Source organism: Myodes glareolus, chromosome 3 (assembly GCF_982192425.1).
Source record: "Myodes glareolus chromosome 3, mMyoGla1.1, whole genome shotgun sequence".
Taxonomy (NCBI): Eukaryota; Metazoa; Chordata; class Mammalia; order Rodentia; family Cricetidae; genus Myodes; species Myodes glareolus.
This window is the reverse complement of record NC_142028.1, coordinates 17,672,897-17,691,247: the sequence shown is the minus strand read 5'-3', so window position 1 is coordinate 17,691,247 and position 18,351 is coordinate 17,672,897. Positions and strand designations below refer to the sequence as shown.

The following is an 18,351-nucleotide window of genomic DNA, read 5'->3' as shown; positions in this document are numbered from 1 at the left end:
CTCTGGCACGGTGACTTTATTTTCATAACAGCGAGAAGTGCCGCGGAGCTGGATTAGGCGTGTCCTCCCCCCCCAGCCCCGCCCCCGCCCCCTGTCCCTCGGCTCACCCTTTCCCTCCCTCCGGCGGCAGAAGCCTTTATAACTGCTCTGCGCAGCCTAGGCGGGATCCTTGTCCCGGTACGCGCCTAGCAGGCAGGGGTCGCACGCTCGCTCGCCCCTCCCACGCGCGCGAGTCGCAAGTTCTCCGTTCACCCCAAGCGCCGAGGCGACCAGGTAAGAGGGCTAGCGAAGGGCATACGGGGCCCAGCTTTAAATCCGGAGAGTGGGGCTTGGGGAGCCCTTGGGGTAGCGAGCATAGACAACCTGTGATGGACTACAGCTGGCTAGGAGAAACAGATGAAACCGAGCTTCCCGCACCTCAGAATGCATTCTCTGGGCTTCCCAGGCTAAGACAGAGGCGAAAGACCAATAAACTTGTAATCCTGCACCTGGGAGGTAGAAGGTGACAAGGCCAGCCTGGGCTATGTAAGTCCCTATCTCAAAATACAAAGCAATATTTTAAATATTGCAATGAAGAGAGGTCTGTCTTGAATTGCACTAGGCTCCTCCCAGGTGCCTCTGAGCCCCTGGTGAAAGATGGGGTGTTACTGAGCTTTTTGGTTTTCGAGACAGGGTTTTCCCTGTGTAGCCCTGGCTGTCCTGGAGTTAGCCGTGTAGTAGACCAGGCTGGCCTAGAACTCACAGAGATCCGCCCGCCTCTGCCTCCAGAGTGCTGGGATTAAGGGCGTGTGCCACCACTGCCCGGCTTTCTGTTTGTTTGCTTGTTTGTTACTGAGCCTTTAACACCCGTCTGAGTTTCAAGAGCTTGTGAATGAATCGAGTGGGCACAGGGAGACAGTGCAAGACACTTCCTTCCCAAAGGAAAGACGGCTCAGAAAGAGCGACTTCCATATCTTCCCAAGAACCCTCATGCTCATATGTGTGATAGAACAAAACCAAGGGGAGCCCTTGGTGTTCCTCCACCCAACCCTTTACTTCTTCTAGTGCCCCCATGGTCCAAGACCTTTTCTCCCTTTAACTCCTGCCTGCCCTGCGAGAAGGTGAAAAAAACTTACTTTCCCAGAGGCAAAAAAGAAAAAAAGAAAGAAAAAACAACAACAGAAAAGCAAGGGCAGGAGGCTGGCTGATCTCATTGAATGTGAAGACAGGAAATAGTGGTGGTTATTGCTTTTTTTGTTTTGTTTTGTTTGATATCCAGGCTGGCCTCAAGTTTGTAAGCATCCTTCTGCCTCAGCTTTGAGAGTGCTGGGATTATAAGTATCTATCACCATGTCTGACCAAAACTGTCTCTTAAAACATCTACAGTGAAGGCTCCTAAAAGGCAAGGCCTGCTTGGATCCAGGAATTGGAAGGTCCAACATTCCTGACTTTTCTCCAGCCTAGCTTTCTTCTCAGAGGCTTTTGTTGAAGCCTGGTGAAGGGTCCTTTGGAATCAGTCATAGCTCTGAGCTCATTCCTAAAAGAGCCACTTCAGACACAATGGCTTGGGAACTTGGAGAGGAGGGTGAGGCCAGCACTCCACCCTGAGGGGTTTGTAAGCTAGTCATCACTGAGAGAGAGAGAGAGAGAGAGAGAGAGAGAGAGAGAGAGAGAGAGAGAGAGAGAGAGAGAGAGAGAGAGAATGAAGGGGAGGTAGGGCTGGGAGGTGCTGCCCTAGGATCAAAGCAAGAATGGAGAGGCTGGCCTCCAGGCCCAAAGGGAATGGCCAGAGGGCAAGTCTGTGATTTCCCAAGAAGAGGTCTCTACCTGGCCCCAGGCAGTCCAATGTTTCCTGGATTCTGCAGAAACAGTAACTTATTAGGCAGACACCTGCTCTCAGAGGTCCTTGTGTTGAGGGGGTCTTTGGAGATGCCCCAAGTGTGTTTTCTGTGTGTAGATCCTTGCTTTCCTGTGACCGCACAATCTCCTTCAGAGGCTGATTGAAAACCTGCATTTTCAATTTCATTCCATTCTTGAGAGGTAATTGAGGATAACGGGGTGTGAAGAGGAATGCTGATGGTGGACTCTGTTGTTCTTTCCGGAGATCCACAGAGCGGACAGACGGTGGGATCAAACAGTCCAAACAGTCGCCTTAAGCTGAACAGGGCTTTCCGTGGAGGGGATCTGACCTTCAGACCAGGGCTGACTTTTTCCTCCTTTGTTGGAGCCTCCTCCCTTCTGTCTGTCTGTAGGTGTGAGCAGGCCACAGTGCATATTGTCACTGTCAAAGGACAGCTTGAGGGAACTGGCTTACTCTTGCCACCATGTGTCTTGTGTGTGGCACTCAGCTTCCTAGGCTTGGTGGCGCGCCGCCTTTACCATCTAGCCGGCTTGTCAGCTCCTGCTATTGTTTCAAGAAAGGAATTCAAATAGCCTTCACTGACCTGGCGTTCGCTGTGTAGATCAGGTTACCCCAATTTCTCAGTGCTGGAATTATAGGCCTGAGCTACCCTCTGAAAGCTCGGTGTTTGTATTTTTATCCCCCAACCCCTGCTTTTTTCTTTTTCCTTTCTTTTCTTTTTTTTGAGACAAGGTTTCATTGTGGCCCTAGCAGACCTGGAATTTACTGCGTAGAGCAGGCTGGCCTTGAACTCTGGGCTTCCCAAGTGCTGAGACTAAGACGTGAATCCCCATGCCCACTTTGTTCTTGTTCTTATGACCTTTCTTCCCTTCCTTCTTTCCCTCTTTTCATTTTGAGACTAAGTCTTGGTCAGTTGTCCTGGAGCATCTCAAACTCCAGAGCCCAAATGCGTCTTTCTCCACTTTCCCCATTTCGAGTGGCTGGGAGTACAGGTGTGACCCACTGCACCGAGTCTGTACGTTTACTTTAGATTTTCAGATTCTTTGCGTTCTAAAATGACACTCAGGCTTTGGTAAACATTCATGACCATTTGGATAAATTCCATCAGATAGGGCAGGGTTAGCAAACTATGGTGTATGGTCCAAATTGGCCTGGAGTTTTGTTTTTTTCCTTCTTAATAAAGAGTCTTTCTTCCTTCCTTCCTTTCTTCGTTTTCTTGGTTGTTTTTCAAGACAGTGCTTCTCTGTGTATTCTGGAGCTCACTTTGTAGACCAGGATAGCCTCAAACTCACTGAGAACTGCCTACCTCTGCTTCCCAAGTGCTGATATTAAAGAGTTTCATGGGGGGGGCATATTAATGCTCATTTGTCTTTGTGTTGTTTGTGACTACTTTTATGTTACAAAGTTATGGCTTCCAAAGCCCAAACTACTTACTGCCATTACAGAAAGTGCTGGATGACCACCAGTTCAGAGGGCCTGGTTATTTGGTTAACAATGGAGAGATGAACCGTATGAAGATACGCAGTGTTTCCATTAAAGTATCCAGAAAATGGTTTTGAGATTATGTTGGTTATTTTTTTATGTATGACATCTGCCAAGGACCAGATTTTTATTTTATTTTATTTTTTTTTACATTTTTTTTACATGTACCTGGAGGGACAGCCGTGGGTGCTGGGAACCGAACTCTTATATTTTTGGTTGTGAGCCTAGCCTTTAACGGCTGAGCCATCCCTCCAGACACAAGGACCAGATTTTAAAAGCCATCTATGGAGGCTGAGGAGCTGGTTCCCTGGACAAGAGCTTGATGTGTAAGCCCGAAGACCTGAGTTAGAATCTTAAGTACCCATGTAAACCCGGGCATAGCAGCATATGGCCATGCGTGTCTGTAAACCCAGGGTGGAGGGGGGCAGAGATAGGCAGATCCTGAGAGTTTCGTAGCCAGCCAAACTACCAGATCATTGAGCTTCAGGTATAGCGGGAGACTGTCTCAATGGAGGAGAACATTCAATGTCTGCCTCCGATCTCTGCATGTAAGCACGTACTCACATAGATACGGGGTACAGACTCTACACTGAGTACATACTCACACAGATACGGGGTACAGACTACACCAGGAAAAAAAAGCTGTAACTTTATTGTTTCTTTTAGTTTCCTGTAGCTTTTGTTTTAAAGATTCTCGTGCTATGATGTGTTTTTCTGCTTCCACAGGGTGCATCTCTAATTGCTTTTTTGTTGCTCTTTGTTTTATTTGCACACCGGTTTTACGATGTAGGTCTGACTGACCTGGAGCTCATTATGTAAAACCAGGCTGCCCCAAACACACAAAGACCCACTTGTCTGGAATATCCCAGGGCTGTGCCTACACACACACACACACACACACACACACACACACACACACACAGAAGCTTCTTGTGTTTTATTGCACGTTCTCATTAATCTAAAGTCTACTTGCTTTGTTCGGAGTAAGAGTGGAGGGTTCTACTCCGGGGCACTGTATGAAAGTGAGAAACGGGCCTGAGCCTGCTGTCAGACCTGTCCCATCTACCACAGTGATGCACTTTCCTTCCGTCACTACCTGGAAACTCAGCTCGGCTGCCTTAGTAAGGCATTATTCACAGGATGCTGCCACCATGTGTCATGTTTATGTGGTGGGAGCTGGGGTGGCTACCTAGTCCAGGGGATCGCAGGCAGGTACTTCCCATCTGCACTGATCCTTTTTCAAGTGCAGAGACGTTTTTGTGGGACTCCTCCCTTGGAAGAACTCAGTCTGGATGAATGTAGGAGGGTCAGGAAACATCTGAACGGCCTCATCTTAAAGTTTTGTACTCCTTTAGCTGGGTGTGTCAGCTCATGCATGAGGGCCCATTACACGGGGGGGGGGGGCGGGGGAGGCAGGAGGGTTGGAAGTTTGAGGCCCAGCTACATAAGAGTGAGACCTTGTTTCGAATAAATACTTCATTGCCATTACTCATAGTTGAGTATGTATTTAGCAGTTAATTTTAGTCCAAAATACTTGCCCAGGGCCACTGAGCAGAACACACACACACACACACACACACACACACACACACACACACACACACAGAGAGAGAGAGAGAGAGAGAGAGAGAAAGAGAGAGAGAGAGCACCCAACAGTCAGAAGAGCCGTTCTGTGTCCTCATGGAGCTTGTGGTATCCAACAGACTGGTCAGCACTGGTGTTAATGTCACTGTCAGGCACACGGGAAATGAATACTGTCAAGTCTAGGAAGAGACCTATACATTTAGAATGGGAAGGGATTAGTAATAATGCGATAAAAAATCCCCAGTACAGCCAGGTGGCTCACGTCTTTAATCCCAGCACTTGGGAGGCTGAAGCAGGTGATCTCTGTGAGTTCAAAGCCAGTCTGGTCTACGGAGTGAGTTCTAGGACAGCCAAGGCTACACAGAGAAACCCTGTCTCAAAACAAACAAACAAAGAAACAAACAGAAAATCCCAGCATAATTTAAATTGGGAGAAGAAACACAGCTGAACTGTGAGCAGGAGGGAAAGGAGCTAGCTCTTTGACCAGGAGAATGATTTCACACTCTTGAGGCAAAAAGCATGATTTTCTATGAGAAGACCCTGAACAGCCCCAAATTCCAATCCACACGGAAAGCACTTTTGGAATGTCGGGTGTGGTGGTGTACACCCTGGCACTCAAGAGGTGGAGGCAGGAGGATTGTGATTTTGAGGTCAGTTTAGGCTACCTTATATATCCAGATCCTGTCTTTAAAAAAGGAAAGAAAGACCTGGCAGTGTTTACCTTTAATCCCAGCACTCCGGAAGCAGAGGCAGGCAGATCTCTGAGTTCAAGGCCAGCCTGGTCTGAAGAGCCAGTTCCAGGACAGTCAGGGCTACACAGAGAAACTCTGTCTTGAAAATCCAAAAAGAAAAAAAGAAGGAAGGGAGGAAGGGAGGGAGGAAGGAAGAAAGGGGCTGGAGAGATGGCTCAGCTGTTAAGAGGACTTGTTCAAGGATCAAAATGTTTAAAGCCACCCTCAGCTACATAGTGTGTTCAAGGCCAGCCTGGGCTACAGTGAGACCCTGTTTAAACACAAAGAAGCGTCAAAGTGGGGCTCCCTCTTCACCCTGCTCAGGTATGTGGGATCTCAGTTGCCCACATGATACTCTCTGTGATCCCCAACTGCTTAAGTGAACAGTCGGTCAGTCGTCTGACAGACCTATGAAGTTGCTTCTCCAAGGGCAGCAGCCACACTTTGGGTTCTATGGGATTTGTCCATCTAGTACTTGTGGATGAGGGAGACTGATTACCTGAAGGGTTGCTTGCCCTGGGGACCTATCACCAGTTAGAGCTTCACTAGATGATGGTGTGGAGTGGTGGATCTCAACCTGTGGGTCGTGACCCCGCCCTCAGGGGTCGGATATCAGATGCCATGCTTATCAGATAGTTACATGATGATTCATAACAGTGGCAAACATTACAGTTATAAAATAGCAATGAAATAATTTTATGGGTGGGGATCACCACAGCTTGAGGAACCGAATTAAAGGATTGCAGTGTGAGGAAGGTTGAGAGCCATCGGTGGAGTCTGGAGAGAAGTCTGGAGAAGGGCAGGTTCTGAAGGCCATGTTGGTGACTAAGAGAGGAAGGGAACCAAGGGTGAAATTGTTAACTAGGGAAGCGCTCTACCCATTCTCGGCCCTCCCGAATGTCATTTATGTATTCTAAAATAGATTTGTTTTTATTATTTTTAATTATGTGTTTGTGTGGATATGGGCATTTTCATGCATTTATACCATACTTTATTTTTATTTTATTATTTTTTTTTTGTTTAGACAGGGTCTCTCTACGTAGCCCAGGTTGGCCTTGAACTCAGAGATCTGACTGCCTCTCTGCCTTCCTCTGGTCTTCAGAGCAATCACCAACATGTCTGGCCTCATACTTTGTCCTTATTTGTTTCTCTTCTACACTGCTCTCCACACGCATAATTTAATTTGTTAAAAGTTATTTATTTTACACAGGATCTCACCAAGTTTCCCAGACTGACCTGAATTTGCTATGTAGTCTATGCAGATCTCAAACTGTGATCCTCTTGCAAGTGGCTGGGATTACAGGATTGGGCCTCCAAGCCTAGATGAGGTATAGAATCATAAATCTTTCCTTTGTGACACTGGACATTTAAGTTCATCGTTTAAAAAATGGTGTGCTTGTGCGAGGCACGCTTGTAGTTCGGGACGAAGCCAGAGGACAACCTCGGGTGTTGATCCCGCCTTCTGCCTTCTTTGGGGCAAAGTCCCTTGCTGACCATTGCATACGCCAGACTCGCTGGCCCAAGTGAACAGAGAGTCTCCTGCCTCCCATCTCCCCGTAGGCTGCCCTGTTGCGCTTTTAACTGGGCTCTGGAGACTCAGACACCAGAGGTAAGCACCTTACTCACTGGGCCATAGCTTCATCCTTAACTTCATCTCCCAAGGATTAACCTAAATAGATTATTAGACTAGTAGATGAAAATGAGGAAAGATTGTAAAAATTATTAATTAAAATAAAAACTAGGAGAGGAGATACTGTGTAAGAACATATAAATAGGAGAAGCAATAAGGCATGACATTTCAGCATCGCCAGTCCGATACGTGGCAGCAGGCGCCATTTACTTCCTCATGATACCGTGACCATTGTCACTACTGACTTAAGAGAGAGAATGAAAAGGCTGCAGAGTCACAAGTTGGCAGGACTGAGATCTTGATGTCACCCCCAGGGCAGTCCTCAGAGGAAGGCGCTGTGGTCACTTTTGGTGACAGAAGGAGGTGAATGTCCCAGGAAGGAAGAGAGTCAGCCTTGAGCTATCCTAACTCCTCAGCACGCTCCTTTGTGAGATCTGCTAGGAAGGGCCGTGTGGAGCCAGCATCCAGTTCTAAGCCTGTCCTAGCCCTTCCACTACAGTGCTGAGGAAGAGTCTGGAAGTAGAGAAGCCAAGGGCTCAACAAATGCTGGCGTTTGTCCTTGCCCACCAGCCAGTGCCACATGCCAACACCATGCCTAGGGTCAGCTCTATTCACAGAGCTTTGTCTTTGCCCCCAGGCTCCCAGGCCCTCTCTGCCCTGACCTCACTCACCACTAGGCCTGGTTTTGGATGGGTTAGAAGTTTGCAATCCATATTTTAATGATGGGAGGTGAGGTGAGGAAGAAGGTGGGGCTGGAGAAAGCCATGGGAGCTGTCTACATGGAACTGCCCAGGGGATGAGCAGAGGCTGATGAAGGGCTTGGTCCCCTGGTTCAACAGCCCTTCCCTTGTTTTATAGATGAGAAAACGGGTTCAGAGGGGTTAGTGATTTGGTCCATACACAGTGCTCCTGAAACCCAATTATACTAGTTATCTTTCTGATGGCTGTGACCAAAGACCTGTTAAGAGGGGGAAGGATTTATTTTGGTTGATAATCTGAGGGGCTACAGCCTGTCATGGTGGGATGGCAGGAGTTTATGAGTGGCTGGTCACATTGCTTCAGTCATCAGGAACCTGAGAGTGGACAGGAAGTTGGGCTAGGCTAAAAGATCTGAAAGCTAACCCCCAATAGCTCACTTCTCCAGAAAGGCCCCAACAAAGGCTGACCTGCAGCTGGGGACCAAGTGTGCAAACACACAAGCCGGTGGAGATTTCATGTTCAAACCATCTCAAATACGACAGGGACCAGGGCTTGCAATTGAGCTCAGCAAGAACCTCCCTTCCAGTCTCCCCCTTCTCTCTCCCCTTAGGTCCACACCCCAACCCTGCAATTGTGTGTTCCTGCCTTACTTTCGAGTCCCAACTCATTCCAAAAAGATTGAAGGCGGCACCAAGTAATTGCCCATCCTGCAGCCTATGTGGCTCAGGTCTGTAATCCAAGCACTCAGGAGGCTGAGGCAAGAGGATTGCTAGGAGTCCAGGCCAGCCCCCGCTAAAGTAAGACTCTGTCTCAAAAAACAAATAATCTGGGCTGGGGAGATGGCTCAGTGGGTAAAGGTGCTTGTGGCTAAGTCTGACAGCATGGGTTCGATTCTCGGGACTTGTGTGATGGAAAGAGAGAACCAACACCTACAGGTTGTCCTGGCCTCCACATACGGTGGCACACACGTGACCTCCCTGTTCCAAATAAGTGAGTAGATAAATAAGTAAGTGTGAAAAGAAAAAGAAAAGAATCAGCAAAAAACGCTACAACAAAGCTAAGAACCTGAGTTTGACGCCTTCTTCCTTCCTGTTTCCTTCCTCTCCTCAGGACCACATTCTGGTTCCACAGCAGCTTTTTGATACATTCTTGCTTCTTAAGTGACTTATTTGCCTCTCTCACTAAATTCAGAGTGCTTAGGACACTTTGAGACGCATTGAGCAATCCCAGCCAGCTGGAGAAAGGGTGGAGGAGGGTTAACAGGTGATTTACTTTGGTGATTTCCCAAAAGTTAGTCACCCACACACAAAATACTCACTAAGACTTTTTGCTGCTGTTGCTGCTTGGGGCGGTGCAGGCTGGTAATCCCAGGACTCGGGAGGGAGAGGGAGGACGACCAAGGGTGATGCTCGTCTGGGCTGCAGGCGACCCTGTCTCAGAAAACTAAAGGAGTACTTGTCCACACACACCCTCTTATGAAAGGGGAGGGAGTCACAAGGCCCACACCTCCCTGAGGATTTGTGTGTAGTTACTGGTTGGTAAGGCTGGGGGCTCAGGAGGATAGGTATTTTCTTCAATAACTACATGTTCCTATGTGCAGCCCTAATGAAAGGCATCAGGTCATTAAAAACAAGCAAACCATAAAGGTTTCCTAAAAGGTTGTTTGTGGCACTGGGGGCAAAGCACATACCTAGTATGTATGAGACCCTGGGTTTAACACACACACACACACACACAGAGGCACGCATGCATGCACAACTGACTGGAGGGATGCTTGATATTTATAACACATACTACCAATTGCCCTTGTGAGGCCGGGTCTTCGGAGTCGGGAGGCGCCAAACAGGACACACTCCTACACAGTCACAGTGAGGCTAGGGACCAATGCCGATGTCCCTTTGTCCAGGGCTGCACCTGTCCTTTAGGCCAGAGGTGACTGATCTTCAAGGCTTATAGTCATCAGGTTCAAAGTCCTTCCTAAACAGCAAGTAATTATGATTAAAGCTGCTTGTCCACAGACAGCAGAACATTGAGAGGTGAAGTGGCAGTTGACAAGGAGGGCCAGGAAGCATGGAGAAACAGAACTGTACCAACGGAGACTGGTGACAAATCTGAAGGGCAGGAGGAATGAGATGACATGTCAGACCTGTGTCCCCTGTCTTTGTCCTTCTGCCACTAGATGAGACTGTGTGTGTGTGTGTGTTACTGAGGATTGGCCCTAGGCCATTTTGCATGCTGGGCAAGAGTCTACTGAGCAATGTCCCCAGTTGAGAGTTCTTGTGATTGGCACACAGTGGGACTCCGGAAATCCGTTGGTGTTATTTTTCACTACTATAGCGAGATAGCTAAGGCTGGGTAACTTTGGATAGAGAAGAAAGCTTATTCTTAAGACCCGAGAGTTAGGGGTAGCATCTGGGAATAGCCTTGTTGGCAAAGTCTCATGGTACAAGATATCACGTGATAAGGAAGCATGTGACACAAGGCATCACACAACATGGAACAGGAAGTCTGTGGGTGCACATGTCTCTTTTCTGGTCTCTCTCTTAATAAAGCCATCAGGTTTCAAGCATGGGCACTCTATGCTAATGACCTTATCTAGTCCCCTAAAGCCCTCAAAGGTGCCATTTAAATGCTTTAGTCTGATCCAAGTGACCTTCTTGTTGTTTTGGGTTTCGAGCTATCCATAGTTTCCTGTAGTTCAGGATGGCTTCCAACTCAATATGCAGCAGAGACTGGCCTTGACCTCCTGACCTTCCTACCTCCCCCTCTAGATGCTGGGATTATAGGCATGTCCTGTCACATGCAGAGGTTTTTACCCTCTTAGCAGCTTACTGTGGGGCCTGAGGTTGAGCTGAGCAGTGGAGTGGGGAAGGACAAGCATGACAGAGACCATAGCAGTATAACACAAGGTGAACCGTAGAGAGACAGAGTTAACCATTTACGGTCACACACTCTACATGAAGTTCTAGAGTACAGGAGCCGATGCTGCTTGCTGCTCCCGCAGAGGGCTGGAGTTCAGTTCCCAACCCTCATCGTGCTCAAGCACTTGTAACTCCTGCTCCAGGAGATCTGTCGCCCTCTCCTGGCCTTTGTGGGCACCTGCACTCACATGCACATACCCACCCAGACACACATGCATGTACATAATTAAAAGTAATAAACTTAAAAATTCCATGTATATAACATATACATTTGCAAAAGTGAATGCATGTGTGTATATGTATACTTATATATGTATATGTAGCTGAGTAATAAATGTTACTCAGCTACATAATTCTTTACTCATTACTCATTTTACTCATTAATGTTGGTAGGATGACTTGTCTTACTTAATTTTCTATTTATTTATTCAAGGCAGGGTCTCACTCTTTAGCTCAAACTAACATAAAACTTGTAGCACAGTCTGGCCACCACCTCGCAGTAATCCTCCTGCCTCAGCTTCCTAAGGCTTTCGATTCTGGGTTTTGTTTGCATTGTTAAGAGGAGGCAGGTATTTGAATTCTGTCTGTGCTGATGAGGCCGCTCTTCGGATGGGGTGGGAGAAGGAAGGGTGGTCCTTATTTCTTGGGTGGGCACAGTCACCCGCAGCAGCGGGCACTCTGTCACATGGCCGGAAAGTCTCATGTGCCCACACTGTCATGTGGTGAGGAGACTCGGGCTCATTTTTCCTGCTTCCTGGAGAGAGGCCCTGATTCAGCTGATGCTGTGCGCTGGTTCCATTTAAGGCATCCCAACCCTGGCTTCCTTCTCATTTCTGACTTCTCCCTCCCTATGTTATATCCCGCACTAGAGGACTCTTGTGCTTTTCCAAGGAGTTGGCCTTCATGACTGCATCTTCCCTGCCAGACCATAGCTGGTTGTAGAATCCAGCCTCAGATTCCTAAGTGGACTCCCAACTTGCTGAGAACTGAGCAAACCCACAGCGGGGCGGGGAAGGAAGCTAAGGAGAGAAAGGAAGTAGGCTTTCTGGTGCAGGTCTGTATATTCCCAGCACTTGGGAGGAGCCAGCAGTGGAACAGGAGTTCAAAGCCATCCTTAGCTACAAAACTAGTTTGAGGCCAGCCTGGTCTACATGAAATCCTGCCTCAAGAAATAATAAAACAGAAAGGAAGAAAGAAAAACTAACGAGAAATTTACAAGTATCAAACAATAAAACCAAAGGTGTAGTGAAGAAAAAATGCCATAAGAACTCAGATAGGAGCCCTCCCCTCGGTTAGTTCTGATGTAGTTTACAAGGGAGACTGGCTAAACACAGCCCCATTTCCAGCCTGTGTCCTAGAGGCTTGCCTGCTCCCTAATTTTGCTTCTCCTTTTTCTTTTTTTAATTACAGGACCAACCAGAATGCCTGTCCCTAGAGGTTGCCGCACAAACCTGGATTCCAGGTACCACAGACTTTGTGATCTGGCTGAAGGCTGGGGCATTGCCCTGGAAACACTGGCCGCGGTGGGGGCTGTGGCCACAGTGGCCTTCATGTTTGCTCTCTTGATCCTCATCAGCAAAGTGCAGGACTCCAACAGGCGGAAGATGCTCCCCACCCAGTTCCTCTTCCTCCTGGGAGTGCTCGGGGTCTTCGGCCTCACCTTCGCCTTCATCATCAAGCTGGATGGGGCCACCGGCCCCACGCGCTTCTTCCTCTTCGGCGTCCTTTTCGCGGTCTGCTTCTCTTGCCTCCTGGCCCACACCTTCAATTTGAACAAGCTGGTCCGAGGGAGGAAGCCCCTGTCGTGGCTTGTGATCTTGAGCCTGGCTTTGGGCTTCAGCCTAGTCCAGGACGTCATTGCCATTGAGTACCTGGTCCTCACCATGAACAGGACCAATGTCGATGTCTTTTCTGAGCTTCCCGCCTCTCGGCGCAATGAGGACTTTGTCATGCTGCTCATCTACGTACTCTTCTTGATGGCGCTGACCTTCTTCTCATCCTTCTTCGTCTTCTGTGGGTCCTTTCCTGGCTGGAAGAGACACGGGGCCCACATATGCTGCACCTCATTCTTGTCCATTGCTGTCTGGGTGGCCTGGATTGTCCTGCTCCTGATTCCCGACATCGGCTCTGAGTGGGACGACACCATTCTCTGCACAGCCTTGGTTGCCAATGGCTGGGTTTTCCTGGCATTCTATATCTTCCCTGAGTTTCTACGGCTCCCAAGGCAACAAAGTCCCACAGATTACCCAGTTGAAGATGCTTTCTGTAAACCTCAACTCATGAAGCAGAGCTATGGTGTAGAGAACAGAGCCTACTCCCAAGAGGAAATCACCCAAGGTACGGGCGAGGAGGCCTTGGTACGAAGATGGGGGAACAAGCTGGGCATGGTAGTGCAGGCTCATGTGCACACACCTGGGCACACACACATGCACACATACACAGAGGCAAATACATCTCTAATCTCAGCACTTGGGGGATGGAGGCAGAAGGATCATGAGTTTAAGATGGGTCATATAGAAAGACTGTCTTTCAGAATACCAAAACCCTTTTGGGCTGGGTATGTAGGTCAGTGTGGTGCTTGTTTAAACATGAACGGAAAGTCACAGACCCTCCAGCACCACTTAAAATGGGTACGGTGGCACACACTTGTAAGCCCAGCACTTGGGAGGGAGAGGCAGGAGGATCAGATGTTCAAAGTCATTTTTGGCAACACGTGGATTTCAAGGCCAGCCTGGGGTACAGGAGGTGGTCTCAAGATCACAAAAATCAAGCCAGGCAGTGGTAGCACTCACCTTTGACCCCAGCACTTAGGAGGCAAAGCAGGCCTGTCTGCATAGTGAGTTCCAGGGCAACCATAGCTACACAGAGAAGCCTTGTCTCAAAGAACCAAAACAAACAATGAAACAAACAATAGCAACAACAAAACCCCAAACCAAAGATTCCAACCAACCAAACCCCCAATAACCAAACAACTGCCCTAATGTCCTCCTGATTTTGTTTTAATCAGATTGTAATCCCAGCCAAGGCACCCAAAATCACCCTGTAATCTCAGTTGTGGAAAAGAGGAATAGAGACAGGAGGGGAACCAAAACAGACAAGAACACACTCCCAAACCCAGATGCGAAACACCGAGAAAAGACAGTGGAGGCAGAGGAGGACTCATTGACTATAACCCTAAGAATGCCGGGTTGTGGGGCTCACCCATCATGAGCCCTTGGGAGGTGGAGACAAGAGTATCAGAATGGTCAGCCTGGGGTACATGAGCTCCAGCCTCAGAAAACAAACAAGCAAACAATACCCAAACAAGGGCTAGAGAGATGGCTCACGGTTGAGAGCATTGCTGCTTTTGCAGAGGACTCGCGGGAGTTCACAACCCTTGGCAACTCCAATTCCAGGAATCTCGTACCCTCTTCTAGCCTCTCTGAGTACTACACACACACGTGGTATACTTACATGCAGGCAAAGCCTCATACACGTAAAATTAAAATAGACAGATCTTAAAGTAAACCCAAACAAACACCCCCTGAAAGAAACCCCCGAACTATGAGGAACTTGCTGGCTGTTTACAGATTCTGATCTTGAGTAAATCAATATCTGTATTTGTCACTTTCCTGTTGCTTTGACAAAAGACCAAGACCCAACACAAATCATTTTGGCTTTTGATTCCAGAGGGATAAGAGTCCACTATGGCAGGGAAGTTGAGAGCGTGTGTCTTCAAACACAAGCAAGAGGTATAGAGTGAACCAGCTGGAAGTGGGGGAGAGGCTTTAACCTCTAAGTCCACTTCACTGACATGCTTTCCCCAACAAGGTTGCACCCACCAAGCCTCCCCAAGTACTTCCCCCAACTAGAGACCAAGTATTTGAACATCTGAACCTGTGAGAGCCCTTCTCATTTAAACCACCACACTCCATTCCCTGGACCTACTATTGTCTCATGGCTGTAGGCAGTTTTCCTGTCCCGACCACCTGCTCCCAAATAATCACTGCTTAATATAAATGCTTGGCCAGTAGCTCAGGCTTCTTACTAACTCTTACATTTTAAATTACCCCAAATGACTCGTGGCTTTCCCTGTCCTTTAGCATGTACTGGTCCCTCTGGTTCCTGGCATCTCTCGTCTCCATCTCTTCATCCTAGCATTCTGTCTGTGTCTGACTGTCCCGCCTGTACTTCCTGTCTGGCTACTGGCCTGTCAGGTTTTTATTAACCAAGGAGAATAGTACATAGTCACAGTGTACAGAAGGGTTATTCCACAGCACATAACCATATCATAATGCAAAACGCACTTAATCCAATTTTAGAAGTCCCTGTAGTCTGTTTACTATTCAAAAACCCAAAGTCTCTCCTGAGACTCAGGGCAATCTCTTAGTATCTCCCCCAAAATCCAGCTGTAGTCAAGTAGAACTGGAAGCTGGCTTCTCAAGTCTTCGTCTAGTACTTTCGACACAATTTCATGCAGGCTGAACTAGAATAAGAAGGGATAAAGGGGAGGAAAGCCCCCTAGTGTATGTGGTTGGGGTTGGACTCTGTGCAAAGATGTATAAATGACATCCCTGTTTTGAGGTCGGGTCTTGCTATGTAGTCCTGGCTGTCCTTCAGCTTGCTGTGCAGAGCAGACTGGCCTTTATACGCTAATCCTCCCTCCTCTGTCTTCAGAGTGCTAAGACTGTAGGTAGGTGTGTGCCTGGTTCGGCGTCTTGCCTTTCGTGCCTGGGCCCCTGGCGGCTTCCTTTCTCAGCCATCTTTCTAGGCACTATCTACTGCTGCTCCCACTTCTCTCCGGCTCCCCACATCCTGTTATGTTGGGTCTGCGTCAGGACTGCGGCCTTCCACAACGGAAGCCTGTCTCAGTGCAGACAGACCAAGCTGTCACTAGTCTCCAGCCTCATGATGGCCAGGGTGCTTGTCTGATGTGCTGTCTGCCTGCTTCAGAGCCCAGCATTCCCCAGTCTGTCTTAGGAGTGGCTCCACCATGTATGTGTGCTGGAGAACCGACATATTCTTGTTAGCTTACTTGTGTCTCTTACAGGACAGGGCACGCCTTATGTTCTTCGTACTATCTTTGCTTATTTATTTTTAGTCTAAAAATGTTAATACTGGTTACTTACTCTCTTTCATGTGCGTGTGTGTGTTATAACACACATGTATGGCGGTCAGAGGATAAGTTTCGGAGTCCTTTTTTTGTTTTACCATGTGGGTCTTGAGATGAAGCTCAGGTCGTCAGGCTGGGCAGCAAGTGCCTCTACCCACTGACCTACCCTGACAGTACTTATTTTGTTATTTTATTGAGACAAGGTCTGAAGATGGCCTTGAACTCCTCATCCTCCTGCCTCCACTGCCCAGGTTCTGGGATCACAGGTGTGCACCACCATGCCAACCCAGGTCCCCACACTGTCTTAAATGAAGAAGTGTTTAGGAAGGGGGCAGGGACAGGTAAACTTGTCAGGAAATGAATGAGTTGCCTTAAAGCCAGCTCAAGTTCAAGCATCCTATGGGTTCCCCCAAATACACAGAACATACCACTCAAACTCTTACCAGTTTAGGAAATGTGTAAGTCCCTGAGGCCCCAGGAAGTGACAGTGCCCGGTTTGGCGCTGAAAGGCATGGCCTCTCCCTGCAAGAAATTTAAACTGCCGAGGCCCAAGGGGACCAGTTGTCACAGACACACCATGGCAAGGGCTACAGTGAGGAATGCATGTGCCCGGGTGCCTCAGTTTCTCCTCTCCTCTGTTCCAGGTCATGAGGACATGGGGGACACGCTCTATGCACCTTATTCCACGCATTTCCAGCTGCAGGTAAGCGACCTTTGCCTCTCCTCACTCCCCCTCTCCCAGGGACAATTGTCCTTTGGGAATGGCATTTGCCACCATTTTAGTGGCACCCAAGTGGCCATCGCGAACGGATGGCTTGCTTTCTTTCCTGCACTGTGCCTCTTGGGGTTGGGGTGGCACTCGGGCTCGGGGAGGATCTGCAGACAGAGATCTTTCGAGATGGGCATCGGGGGGCTGACGGAGGTGGCCATGGAAGGGTTAACCACGTGATTGCTTCCTTCACAGGATCGGAGTCCTAAGAAGGAGTTCTCTATCCCGAGGGCCCATCCCCCGACCAGTCCGTACAATAACTACGAAGGACGGAAAGGAGACAGCAGCTAACTCTGAGAAGAATGGGACAACCAGAGCCAGGCAGCAGCTTCCAGTCAGGAGCCCTGCGGATGCGGACTGAATCCAGGGTGTCCCAGGGGAACTGTGCACCAGAGGCTTGTTCCCCATCCAGCACCCTCTGTCTGCCCTCTGTCTGGGGCTGCTGCGCCCAACAGACCGCTTCTGCTTCTTCTCAGCGGCCCCGTGTTTCCTTGTCCCATTCTTAGGATACTTCTTGGAGGTGGGAGTCTTGGGCAACTCAGGGCGGGACTCTTACCTCTACCACGAATTGTGAGCAAACAGCTGGTCATCTAACTCCTCACCGACTCGTTCATCTCCGGAAGCCAATTCGTCGAACCCAGGGTGGGGTCCGTGAGGATCACTTTGGCACAGAGCAGAACTGCAATTCGCACTAACCCAGAAAGATGTCTGTCTCCACCCTGTGCATATCAGTCCACACTGGAAGCTAACCTGGCCCTGCCCTCCTAGGTCTTCCTGCCTGGGGAGGAGAGGCTAAAGGTCACTAAGTGTCTAATCGCTGGGCACTGCCCCACAATGGTCCCAGCAGTGCGGACACTAACTTGAAGGGCGTATCCCCTCCGAGCTTGCTGCCGGCCCGGACCTCCGTGTCCTTTCTGGGAGCTCTTCTGGATATTACTGGAGTAGACAAGGCCTGTTTCTTCCTGCCAGGAGAATCTGGGCTTTGTCATGCCATGCATTCCTGACAGGCCCTCTTCCCCACCCCCTCACCCCCAGCCTCAGTAATAGATGGATCCTGCCTTCACCTCAAGCCCTGTAAGTGGGCAGTGTCTCTTCTTGGGTCGGGATGTGTCCGTTGTGGGATAAGTTATTCACCTGGGTATGCAATAAAGATGCGATGGCAACTTTTTTTAATTTAAATTTATTTACTTTTGTAAAAAATTTAATATTATATTTTAAGGATTATTTTTGGGTGTGGGTATGCACATGTCATGGGGAGGTCAGGGGATGTCTTTCCAAAATCTGGGGCAGAGGGTTAGGAATCTCTCCCTTATGGGGGAACTAGGATCCTCACCCTTAGCCACAGCACATGCAAACAATATGTAAACATCAACTTAGTTAGGAACTTGCCCTTTAAGAGTTTTCACTTGGACCTGGGCATGATGGCATTCACCTTTAATCCCAGCACTCGGGAGGCAGAGGCAGGCAGATCTCTGAGTTCGAGGTCAGCCAGATCTGCAGAGCAAGTGTCAGGACAGACTCCAAAACTACAGAGAAACCCTGTCTCGAAAAACCAAAAACCAACCAACCAACCTAAACCAACAGCAAAGTGAGTTAAGGTCCT

General features: G+C 48.6%; 1 protein-coding gene across 2 annotated transcripts; it reads left to right on the top strand.

Annotated features, from left to right (window-relative positions):
* Nucleotides 1-117: 117 nt before the first annotated feature.
* On the top strand, nucleotides 118-17,927 carry Gprc5a (G protein-coupled receptor class C group 5 member A). Of its 2 annotated transcripts, none has more exons than XM_048432816.3 (4): nucleotides 118-273; nucleotides 12,298-13,224; nucleotides 16,624-16,682; nucleotides 16,944-17,927. In XM_048432816.3, exons 2-4 carry the CDS (start codon nucleotides 12,309-12,311, stop codon nucleotides 17,037-17,039), a joined length of 1,071 nt encoding a protein of 356 aa, XP_048288773.3. In that variant the 5' UTR covers nucleotides 118-273; nucleotides 12,298-12,308; the 3' UTR covers nucleotides 17,040-17,927. The 2 variants fall into 2 exon arrangements, with proteins under 2 accessions (XP_048288773.3, XP_087760173.1); XM_087904047.1 differs by lacking the exon at nucleotides 118-273 and adding an exon at nucleotides 8,620-8,763.
* Nucleotides 17,928-18,351: the final 424 nt, after the last annotated feature.

Bases quoted from the DNA above. Each gene is read 5' to 3' on its own strand.
- Gprc5a (XM_048432816.3), top strand. From the start codon at position 12,309: ATGCCTGTCCCTAGAGGTTGCCGCACAAACCTGGATTCCAGGTACCAC. The intron at 13,225-16,623 runs GTACGGGCGAGG...CCTCTGTTCCAG, and splicing joins CCAAGAGGAAATCACCCAAG to GTCATGAGGACATGGGGGAC. The intron at 16,683-16,943 runs GTAAGCGACCTT...CTTCCTTCACAG, and splicing joins CCACGCATTTCCAGCTGCAG to GATCGGAGTCCTAAGAAGGA.